Source organism: Rosa rugosa, chromosome 6 (assembly GCF_958449725.1).
Source record: "Rosa rugosa chromosome 6, drRosRugo1.1, whole genome shotgun sequence".
Lineage (NCBI taxonomy): Eukaryota > Viridiplantae > Streptophyta > Magnoliopsida > Rosales > Rosaceae > Rosa > Rosa rugosa.
Genome location: NC_084825.1, coordinates 49,464,605 through 49,475,173, shown reverse-complemented (window position 1 = coordinate 49,475,173; position 10,569 = coordinate 49,464,605). Strand labels below are relative to the sequence as shown.

Here is a 10,569-nt window from a genome sequence, read left to right as displayed (position 1 = left end):
AATTTTCATATTGCCTTATTTTATGGCCAAATTCAGGTCATTTTGTGTACATCACCTTATTTATAAATGTAATATAGTTGGGCTACTACACACATTCATATACTACAACAATTTGTTAACATGTCTAATGTTAGAACGAGGGCCAACTATTTCAATTTTTTTTTGGTAGAGTGTGTTGGTGTGAAACATTAACCACCATTTATCCGCCCCGTGTTAATGAGAAACAGCATTTCGACTATAAGCTATAAATTTTTTGGTACATTACTTTATTCAAGAAACTTAACATTGGTGCTTATTTAATCATAATAACCTTTTAAAGTGAAGATGTTAATATTTTAAGATAACAAAATTGTCATTGCAATGAACTTCGTTGAATCTAAAGCTTCTCGTTGGTTTCTTCGATGCAATTCTAAAGTTTCTCGTTGTCCAAGGCTATATATTATGTAACGTTGCCTATTACACTACATTTATCCTCCTATGTATGAACTTAACAAAATTTGGTCACTAAGAGCAACTTTAACAGCTTTCCTATATTTTGATTTTACTATATTTTAGGAAAAAATGAACATATTTTTCTTCAACAGATTCTCTAAAACTATCCCCATTTTAGAAATAGTAAGGAAAGAGAAAACCAAATTCTCTAAATTTACAGCAATCTCTAAAATTTAAAGGAATGATTATGGAGATTTTAGAGATTTGCTGTAAAATAGAGAATTTGTTGGAGTTAGAGAAGAAAAAAGGTTAAAGCTTTGACTTTTGCTTTCCTGTAATACAAAAATTATAAAGAAGTTGTTGGAGTTGCTCTAAACACATTCATATGCTACAACATTTTGCATGTTATAACGAAACAAGAACTATTTTTGCATCGTGTTAATTTTGACATAAGTGGTAAATTTTTTTGGCATATTACTTATTGAAGAGGCATGATATTTGTGTTGATAATAAGATTTGAAAAGATAACCGATATCTTTTTTTGTTTTTTTTTGAAAAGGGGTTTGGAACCCAGCCTAGCTGGGAGACTCAGCCCCACGCCCGGTTCCATTTATTATATTAATAGTATGATTTTGCAACGGGGAGACATAAAACCTAAACCACGTAGAGAACATCCGATATCTTTTTAAGATAATGAAATTGTTATAACAAAGTGCTTCATTACCTATCTATTTGTTTGATACGATTGCAATGAATAAATTTTTTTATCTTTTATTTTTTATTTTTTGCCTTGCTCTGCAAATATGAGAGCAGTGAAGCAATTATGAAGCAGAAAAATTTGAAAATTTTTTATAGGCCAGAAAATGTGTGAATAAAGCCCAAGAGTACCATGACCTTCATCTAGCCCGTATCTCATTCCCATTCAACAATTGATCCAGTAATCTAGTAACGTAGAAAACTAAAAATAGGAAATGGATTCACTTTGAATAAGTTTCCATTTAGTTCCGGCCACAAGTTCACGCTCTCTCAATTTTCAGCAAAACTTCGATTAACTGTTCACCCTCCTCTTCACTCAGAAGTCAGAACCCAGAAATCACTAGCTAGAGCTATTGCAACTAAGCATCATCATCATCATCAAGTTAGATGGTTAAAGGCATTAGAGTCCATAAACATGGTGGACCTGAGGTATTTCTCTCTCTCTCTTTCTTGCCATTTTCCTATTGAAAAATATTAAGGAGTGAAATCTACACTTTCTATTTTACAATTAATCCACATTTTTTTCTGTTGAGATTTTTATAAAAATACAAAACTTAAGATACTAAAGACAAAATTTAAGTTAATAAAAAAGAAAACATAGAGTGTGCATTACAAAATGAATCGAGAGTGTGAATTTCACTTCCAAAAATATTTACCTTTTTAATGTTTGAATTGGGTTCATGAAGAATTTTGATTTCGAATTATGAAAGCTGCTGAATTAATTAAGGAATATACTGGACACTCGTTGTTATTTGTACGTACCAGAAAACCCATTATGAATTCATGCTCACTTGTTTAAAAAAATCAAAGCCGTTTATGTTGAATTAGTGAAATCAGTAGTTTATTTCTGGGTAATTTGGTAAGGCACGGAATAAACATTATTATGGTTGTTGATGTTGCTTGAGAATAGATGATCTCGTATTGTAATTAATGAAATCACCACTGGTACACGAGTGTTAAAAGTTATCCTTGTTCACATGCTAGCTGAATTTCATTGTGCAAATGCCTTTTATTGACATTCTACTTAGTTTTTTTTGTCATGTAATGATGTTAGGTCATGAAATGGGAAGATGTGGAAGTAGGAGAGCCTAAGGAGGGCCAGGTTCGTGTGAAGAACAAAGCCATTGGGATTAATTTCATTGATGTATATTTCCGCAAAGGGGTTTATAAGACTTCATCAATTCCTTACATCCCAGGTTTTGCTACTTTTCTTTAGTTCGCTATCTGAATATAAGTAATTTATAATTTTATGGAGATACCTTTCAACCAAGATTAACTTGTAGTCCAAATTTTTACTTGGTTTCTTTTGAAATTTTGGTTCTTCACAGTTTTTGAGCAAAAGTATTTTCCATTAGACCATTTACTACCTACAAGGTGAAAAATGAATGATTTTATTATTGAACTTGCTACAAAAATGCAGGGAGGAAATCAGACAATGGTTCCACTGTTAAAATCACTGTATATCTGTATATCTAAAACTTTATTATCTGGTTGCGACTTTGAAATGGATTTATCGCCTTGTTCCTAATTTGAATGCTGACAGAAAACCTTCTTTTTTTTTTTTTTTTAGATAATCTATTTATATACAAATAAGTTTTTTTGTTCCAGGTGTCGAGGCTTGCGGAGTTGTGACAGCTGTTGGACCTGGAGTAACCGGCAGGCAAGTTGGAGATGTTGTAGCCTTTGCTGGTGGTGCAATGGGCTCCTATGTGGAAGAGCTGATCCTTCCTGCTAACAAACTTGTTCCTGTTCCTCCTTCCATTGATTCTACTGTTGCAGCATCCCTCTTGCTTAAGGGAATGACAGCGCAGTTTCTACTGCATCGTTGTTTCAAGGTAGTCATATACCACATTTGAGTCGGTCAAATCAAGATTGTTTGAATTATAATACATGACAGAATAAAGAAAAGTTCTGGTAAATGCCATCTTAGACCATGCTAGAGCTGGTTTTATTCTTCCCTGAATATGTACGTGGCATTACAAAACATTTTTATTAGGGTTTGCATACACCTATAGTGTGTGTTCACTTGTCAAGGATAATCATCTTCATTACCATTAGACTGGTTCTTACCATTAGGGTTTGCATACACTTATAGTGTGTGTTCACCTGCACGCTATCACATATGGACGACCTTCATCATTATTCTTATTATAAAACGCTTTCCAGCTAATTTCAGTTGTTTTCTTTGTTTTAACACACCATTATCCTCAGTTATGCATGTGAACTAGTCCGAGTTATTTGATAATCATGAGTTATGTTCCATTTTTCTTTGAAGTGAGAAGGAAAGAGCACTTCTGCTATTATTGTAATGACTGGAGAAGCAGAAAAAAACTTTTTTCCCTATATAGTCCTATCCATGATCACTTGGGCCTAACTATCTTTAACAACCTTATCTCGTAGACTAACATAAGGGTTCTGATAACGTGGCACTGCTATGGGTGTATAACTAACAGTCCTCCCCAAGTTTAGAGAGCACTCAGCATAAGGTTGCAGCATAGGAATGGAACTACGGATGAGGCCTTTTAGTCAATCCTGGATACATGCATAGATTTGAAACTTTTGTTTTTGTCATACAGGTCCAACATGGACACACAATCCTCGTACATGCAGCAGCTGGTGGAGTCGGATCCCTTTTATGCCAGTGGGCTAATGCCCTTGGTGCCACTGTCATCGGAACTGTATCAACTCAAGAGAAGGCATCTCAAGCCAAGGAAGATGGCTGTCACCATGTCATAATCTATAAAGTTGAGGACTTTGTTGCACGTGTGACTGAAATAACATCTGGCAATGGGGTTGAAGTTGTCTATGATTCTGTAGGGAAGGATACGTTTGAGGTAACTTGTCTTCATTCTCTACACAGAAAAAAAAAGAAAAAAAAGAAAGAAAGGCAGAACCGAGAGAGTTTATTGAGAAAGATCATCGTTCAAATTCTACCCGAGCACCTTTTAGGGTTTTGGTATTCTTTTTATTTCTTCATTTCTTTTAAATGAAAGTTTTCAGAATAATCTTCATCTGATCTTAATCAAGATTTAGGCTGGTTACTTGTAGACAAGAATGAAATTAAGGGTGTGGACTATATCAACTTAACTTGATAAATTAACAAGGAGTTCATTTAAGCCAGAAAATTAACAAGGGTTTTGTATTCAGGGATCATTGAGATGCTTGAAGTTTCGTGGATACATGGTGAGTTTTGGGCAGTCATCAGGTGCACCAGATCCGGTTCCACTATCAGCTCTTTCAGTGAAGTCACTATTCTTGACCAGGCCTACCCTCTTCCATTACACAGCTACTCGAGATGAATTGTTAGAGAATGCAGGAGAGGTATTTGCTAATGTTGATAAAGGTACATTGCGGGTTCGAGTAAATCACACCTACCCATTGTCTGAAGCAGCACTTGCACATTCAGACCTTGAGAATAGGAAAACATCTGGATCTGTGGTACTTATCCCCTGAGGCGAACCTCAATTTATTTGTTCAGTTTCAAGGATATAAGTGAGGAAATGTACTTCTTATGCCAAATAATGGATGTTTAACTTTAAACCTGTAGTCATCAAGAGACTTGTTGTGCAATTATAGTAATTGAACCTCTTCCATGTGGTCTTCTTTCCTTAGTTATCTTGCATTAATTTTACACGTCTTAATCTAAGATCAGAGTGTACAACACATGTTCCTAATCTATTGCACTTCCTCTCAAAACTTATGACAAAAAACTCTAAAGAATGATCGGGATGGATCACAAAATCGAAAAATTCTACAATGTGTTAACGTATGACATACATACAATTGCCTTAAAAGTTGTAAAATGAGTCCTCAAAATAGTAATATTAGTCCTCAAAGTGGTAACATGAGTCTTTAAAGTGGTAAATTTTCTTAGTTACCACATGAGTCCTCAAAATAGTAATATTAGTTCTCAAAGTGGTAACATGAGTCCTTAAAGTGGTAAATTTTCTTAGTTTACCACATGAATCCTCAAAATAGTAATATTAGTCCTCAAAGTGGTAACATGAGTCCTTAAAGTGGTAAAAATAGTTGATGTATGAGAAATGTTAACATACCATAGCTTTACCCCCACAAAATCATTTTACTAGATGAGTGGTGAAGATCGAAGGTAGCTAGCATTCTTCTAAAAACATTGATAATAGCCTTTGATCGTATTATTTGTAAACAACTGAAAAGTTTATTTTTTTATTTTTTTACAGTTAATAAATCACAAAAACTTGTAGCCCTTGTGGGTCCCCTTAACGGTGGGTGCAGTCCACCGGTCCTAAGCAAGACTGGTTGGTCGTACCGGGGACCAATACGTACTGATATCTACCATCTTCAGGCCGGTACTGCTGTACTAGGATGCTGAAATCAAATCACAGTAAAGATGGTCAAGGCTATTCAAATTCATGAACTTGGTGGACCTGAGGTACCCTTTGCACTCTCTCCTTTGTTTTCTTTTGTGGTTAGTGCAACATCAGTACATGAATTTCAGACTTATATCTACCTCTCTTGATTTCATCCGGAAACTTTTACTTTCTTCACCTATATATAAGTTTCTTCTTACAAAAATTTCAATGTGTTTTCTGTGTAATCTGGTTATTGATTCATAGTGATCAAGCTCGTTGATTCCAGCCAAGGCTACATGATCGGAGATTGTTATTAAACGTCAATTTTACTGTGTTTATAGTGTAGCTAGCTAGAGCCATATCAATTTAATTTATGCAGGCAATCAATTGGGAAAATAATTTATATATGCTTCATTGATACTAATCATTCAAAGTCCATATCGTTAATTGTCACTACTTCCACTGCAAGGCACTATCAGTTGAAATCTAGTTTAAAAGAGATCTCTTTGATCTCCCTCGATCTGTATCAGACTATCAGCTACCTGTCATTACTCACTAGTCATTAGGCCAATGTTTCACCATCATTTACTCTGTAATGCTGTTAGGTATTGAAATGGGAAGATGTCAAAATAGGAGAGCCGAAGGAGGGTGAGATTCGTGTGAAGAACAAGGCTATTGGGATTAATTTCATTGATGTGTACTTCCGCAAAGGGCTTTATTACAAGGCTGATACAATGCCCTTCATCCCAGGTTTTGCTTCATTTCTTGAAGTTCTGTAATCCAAGAAGTTATATTTCAATCATGCTTGACTTATACCCCAAGTTTTTACTGCATACATTGGGTACAAGAAATGGAAAGCCCTTTATTTGCAAATTAATCTGTTTTTATTTAAGGTATGGAGGCTTGTGGAGTTGTGACAGCCGTTGGACCTGGGCTAACAGGGAGGCAAGTTGGAGATCTTGTCGCGTATATTGGTACACCGATGGGCTCATATGCAGAAGAGCAGATCCTTCCTGCAAACAAAGTTGTGCCTGTTCCTCCTTCCATTGATCCTATTGTTGCAGCGTCCGTCATGCTTAAGGGTATGACAACTCAGGTTCTACTACGCCAATGTTTCAAGGTTGTTTATCTATCCAGCATCATTTTAACTTTTAGAAAGTAGTCATCAGTCACCTCTGAAGATGGTTTGAATTATCAGCATGCTTGAGATTTTGGAACTCTGGTTTCGATCTTCCTTCAATATGAAAGTGGCATTGCAGATCATTCTTATAAAAGTATTAGATGCATACATCTGTAAAGGAGAATTTTCATTACCAATTGGACTAGTCCGGAAAAAAAAAAATCTTTAATGAAAATATAGTTTACCATATATTGTAATTTGTTGCTGTAACTATAATACGGAAAATTCTACAATACATACATGTATGTCATACACACATTTATAAAAGTACTGCTTGGTTGGGGTAATTTCAGCTATTGTTCTTTTTCCATTTTGTAAATTTTGGAAGGCATGCTGAGGCATGTGTTGCTTGTTTTTAGTTTTTGGTGAAACATTGCATCTTAATTACCCAAAAGCCTTGCTCTTGTTAACTGACTGGTCCTTACATGTGGCATCATTTTGTGACTGCACACTGAGACTGGCTATCATTTTTCCTAATGTTATAAGGTTTTTGATGATCGATTCAAAACTTTCGTTGCTTTACAGTACCAATATTAACTGTTGTTATAACTTTATACAGGTTGAACCTGGACACACAGTCCTTGTTCATGCAGCAGCTGGTGGAGTCGGATCCCTTTTATGCCAGTGGGCTAATGCCCTTGGTGCCACTGTCATTGGAACTGTATCGACTAAAGAGAAGGCAGCTCAAGCCAAGGAAGATGGCTGTCACCATGTCATAATCTATAAGGAAGAGGACTTTGTTGCTCGTGTGACTGAAATAACATCTGATAATAATGGAGTTGATGTTGTCTACGACTCTGTAGGCAAGGATACCTTTCAGGTAGTCTCTACATATTTTCTTTTCATTTTCTACAAAATGACATAAACACAACCATAGAGTTAGTGAGAAAGTTTATTCTAAGTCAGCAACCCAATTTGTTGCCTGCTCTTTACAATGTGCTTTTTCCTGATTAGCAGTGAAGCTTCTCAATGTTAGGCCTGATGAAAAGTTACGTTACAAGTTTTTTTTTTTTTTTTTTAATTTAGTTAGATCGAGTTTGATTTTGTTATCTAATTGGAGCAATGATATAGGGATCATTGGCTTGCTTGAAGACTCGAGGATACATGGTCAGTTTCGGGCAGGCATCAGGTAGACCTGACCCTATTCCATTGTCAGCTCTTGCCGCAAAGTCACTCTTCTTGACAAGGCCTGCCCTTTTCCAGTACACTGCAACTCGAGACAAATTGCTAGAGGCTGCAGGAGAGGTATTTGCTAATGTTGCATCAGGTGTGTTGCGGGTTCGAGTAAATCACAAGTACTCATTGTCTCATGCAGCACAAGCACATGCAGACTTGGAGAATAGGAGAACATCTGGTTCAGCTGTTCTTATTCCTTAAATCTTTCGTCTCAAGACTTTCAAGTACCGTTCTTTCTGAAAAATAACATGAGTTGGTATGCTCACTTTAGTCCCCATTTGGTATGTATAGAAAGAAATGTGGTCTGGTTCTCCCCAACTGTAGTCATAGAGAGACATGTTATGAAAGCAGAAGTAATTGTACTTTTTCAATCTCTTGGATATTCTTTTCTTTTCTTGACATATATGAAGATTGATCGATAAGCTTGTGAGTTGCAGCCTTTCTTGAAAGGTTATGTAGCAAATTGGAATCCACTTTCATTTTTCCAGTACCAAACTTTTCCTTCTGATGACCATGGATTTCGGTGAAATATGTATAAAGGAGCAACATGATTTAAACCAAAAGATAGTTCTTAAGATCATATCATAAACTGCTGATTTCTACGCAGTTATATATGATTACATTACTCCTTATATAGACTTTGCAGAAATTGAGGATCACACTGCTTAAATCCTTCCATTTTCCTGCTTTTAGGTTACTACATATATTTCTTAGCTCATTATACTAGTAATTCAGATCCTATTGCTTCAGACTTGGTCATAGCTAGACTCATAGAAAATTGACCACGGATCTGTAGGTAGCACCAGGTTGCCACCCATTTGGAATCACATTTTTAGCCAACAAGGTCTGGCCTGAGTACTCAGAAGTCAACTTTATTGACAATGGAGGATGTAGCGCTGACCCTGCATCAAGTTTCCACACTGCACCCCAAGATTGTTGCATTGCACGCCACTCCTCGCCACCTTCACTGTCCGTTGAGGAAGCGTCCTTCAACTCAACACTACCAAGATCACCATCTCCCTCTTCATACTCGATCACAGCAGCAAAGTAGTTCGAGTTCGATCCCTGGTCCACGTGGAATGCAATGGTTTTTCCCGCATAATCACATGCCACGCTGTAGAGAAACACGAATTAGGCTTGTTAGGTGGTCATGATGTATGCCACTAATTCTCTAAATTTTGTGCGTCAAATAAGGCGACAGTGTTTCGTTTATTCAAGCTTTGGAAATTGTAAAGTTGAGTTACCGTGCAAATTGGATTTCCAATACTCCTGCATTGCGGAGTTCCTCGCCTTGACCAGGAAGTGCCATGGCACCAAATGAAGTTCCACTAAGGTCAAAATGTGCAGCATCGGACGCACAAGGCCCTCCAGGGCAAGAATCTGTGATGACCACCCTTACTGGTTTGCCGGAACAAGATTTATGTTTGGTACATTTGATCTGACGTTAGTTTAATGTATTAGTTCTCAAGAAGAATATTGGTCCAAACATCAGACACAAAAGTTCTGTCACAAATGTCGGTTATCATAAAGAATTGGAAGTACTTGTATCAATTGATTTTAAATAGAATATAGTCTTTACAAAAATGGATAAACTATAATTGTCAATTTGTTTAACAAATTTTGTAATTCATGTTATGAAGTTAAAACGATGGTTGCATTTTTCACTTATAAAATTAATATCATCATTTCCATTCAACTTCCAATTTCGTTCTCATTAGGATTAAAAAAAATTGATTAATATAATTAAGCATGAAATGTGCATGCGTGTTTATCTTTTCAATTGTGAAAGTGATATACATCGAAAACTTACTTAATTACACTATAACCAAATTCAGGACATATTTAAGTAGCACTGAAAAACCATGGTAATACCTGATAGCAAGCTCCACATTCCCTGCCGGATTTGTAAAGAGAAGGACCTACTGCCGTAACCATGGAAGAGAATGGAGCTTGTGAAACTACATCTCCATACCCACAAGACCCACCTGCGTGCATTGATTAGCAAATGTAAGTATATATGCTTGTGTATATGATTTGCACTATACATATTATCAGAACTCTCCCTAGATAACTACACGCTTATTATATATAGGCATTACATACCGTCACTTCCAAAACCATCAGGGCTGCCGTACCAGGTAGCTCCGGCAGTGTCCCAATGGGTGGCGCTGAGTGACAAGTTCAAGTGCTTCGGATTAAAAGAAAAGCTCTGCTCAAACAAGCAGCAAAACACAGTTGCTAAGTACAAAATGCTTCTTAAACTAGCCATGGCTGCACTCTTAATTAAGCTAGTTAAGATTCTGTGTTGGTGTAGTGTTAAAAGCTTAAGTGGTATTTATAGAGGAAAAGCATGTGCGCTGTTGCTATCTATCCACGTCCATTCTAATTCTTAAAGACCGGTGTGATAGATTGAGGTCACATGCATGGCTTAATTTTCTTCTAAATCGGCCTTAATATTTGACACAAGCTACATGACATTCTTCTTTTTGGGTATCTTATATATAAGAGGTGAAGCATATTGGAGCTTAAATCAAGGATTGCGACCCACACGTGTATCGCATTAATTTACTGAGAACATTGTGATTTCAGCCATGTTAAATTGTAGGGTGACATCGCTACCCATTTGTCAATTAGGTTTAATTTTATGTGAATTAAGTTTTGAATCCGTATGGTATATGATCCATTTTGCAGTTT

General features: G+C 36.3%; 3 protein-coding genes across 4 annotated transcripts; 2 read left to right on the top strand and 1 right to left on the bottom strand.

The window, feature by feature from the left end:
* The first annotated feature begins 1,429 nt into the window (after positions 1–1,429).
* Positions 1,430–4,779, top strand: LOC133718075 (uncharacterized). The gene is made up of 5 exons (XM_062144879.1): positions 1,430–1,617; positions 2,243–2,384; positions 2,797–3,023; positions 3,765–4,022; positions 4,336–4,779. Exons 1-5 carry the CDS (start codon positions 1,576–1,578, stop codon positions 4,639–4,641), a joined length of 975 nt encoding a protein of 324 aa, XP_062000863.1. The 5' UTR covers positions 1,430–1,575; the 3' UTR covers positions 4,642–4,779.
* Positions 4,780–5,443: 664 nt separating this feature from the next.
* Positions 5,444–8,246, top strand: LOC133715779 (uncharacterized). Of its 2 annotated transcripts, XM_062142421.1 has the most exons (5): positions 5,444–5,599; positions 6,125–6,269; positions 6,413–6,639; positions 7,259–7,519; positions 7,771–8,246. In XM_062142421.1, exons 1-5 carry the CDS (start codon positions 5,558–5,560, stop codon positions 8,074–8,076), a joined length of 981 nt encoding a protein of 326 aa, XP_061998405.1. In that variant the 5' UTR covers positions 5,444–5,557; the 3' UTR covers positions 8,077–8,246. The 2 variants fall into 2 exon arrangements, with proteins under 2 accessions (XP_061998405.1, XP_061998406.1); XM_062142422.1 differs by lacking the exon at positions 5,444–5,599 and having other exon boundaries at positions 6,151–6,289.
* Positions 8,247–8,393: 147 nt separating this feature from the next.
* On the bottom strand, positions 8,394–10,202 carry LOC133715780 (expansin-B15-like). The gene is made up of 4 exons (XM_062142423.1): positions 9,979–10,202; positions 9,748–9,860; positions 9,120–9,313; positions 8,394–8,989 (listed from the first exon to the last, which is right to left on the bottom strand). The coding sequence occupies exons 1-4, from the start codon at positions 10,142–10,144 to the stop codon at positions 8,644–8,646; spliced, it is 819 nt and encodes a 272-aa protein (XP_061998407.1). The 5' UTR covers positions 10,145–10,202; the 3' UTR covers positions 8,394–8,643.
* Between the last annotated feature and the right edge of the window lie 367 nt (positions 10,203–10,569).

Excerpts from the sequence above, each read along its gene's own strand:
- LOC133715780 (XM_062142423.1), bottom strand. The coding sequence starts at position 10,144 with ATGGCTAGTTTAAGAAGCATTTTGTACTTAGCAACTGTGTTTTGCTGC. Across the intron at positions 9,861-9,978 it reads TGATGGTTTTGGAAGTGACG|GTGGGTCTTGTGGGTATGGA; the intron begins GTATGTAATGCC and ends CAATGCACGCAG. Across the intron at positions 9,314-9,747 it reads AATGTGGAGCTTGCTATCAG|ATCAAATGTACCAAACATAA; the intron begins GTATTACCATGG and ends AACTAACGTCAG.
- LOC133715779 (XM_062142421.1), top strand. The coding sequence starts at position 5,558 with ATGGTCAAGGCTATTCAAATTCATGAACTTGGTGGACCTGAG. Across the intron at positions 6,640-7,258 it reads TACTACGCCAATGTTTCAAG|GTTGAACCTGGACACACAGT; the intron begins GTTGTTTATCTA and ends AACTTTATACAG. Across the intron at positions 7,520-7,770 it reads TAGGCAAGGATACCTTTCAG|GGATCATTGGCTTGCTTGAA; the intron begins GTAGTCTCTACA and ends GCAATGATATAG.
- LOC133718075 (XM_062144879.1), top strand. The coding sequence starts at position 1,576 with ATGGTTAAAGGCATTAGAGTCCATAAACATGGTGGACCTGAG. Across the intron at positions 2,385-2,796 it reads ATCAATTCCTTACATCCCAG|GTGTCGAGGCTTGCGGAGTT; the intron begins GTTTTGCTACTT and ends TTTTTGTTCCAG. Across the intron at positions 4,023-4,335 it reads TAGGGAAGGATACGTTTGAG|GGATCATTGAGATGCTTGAA; the intron begins GTAACTTGTCTT and ends TTTTGTATTCAG.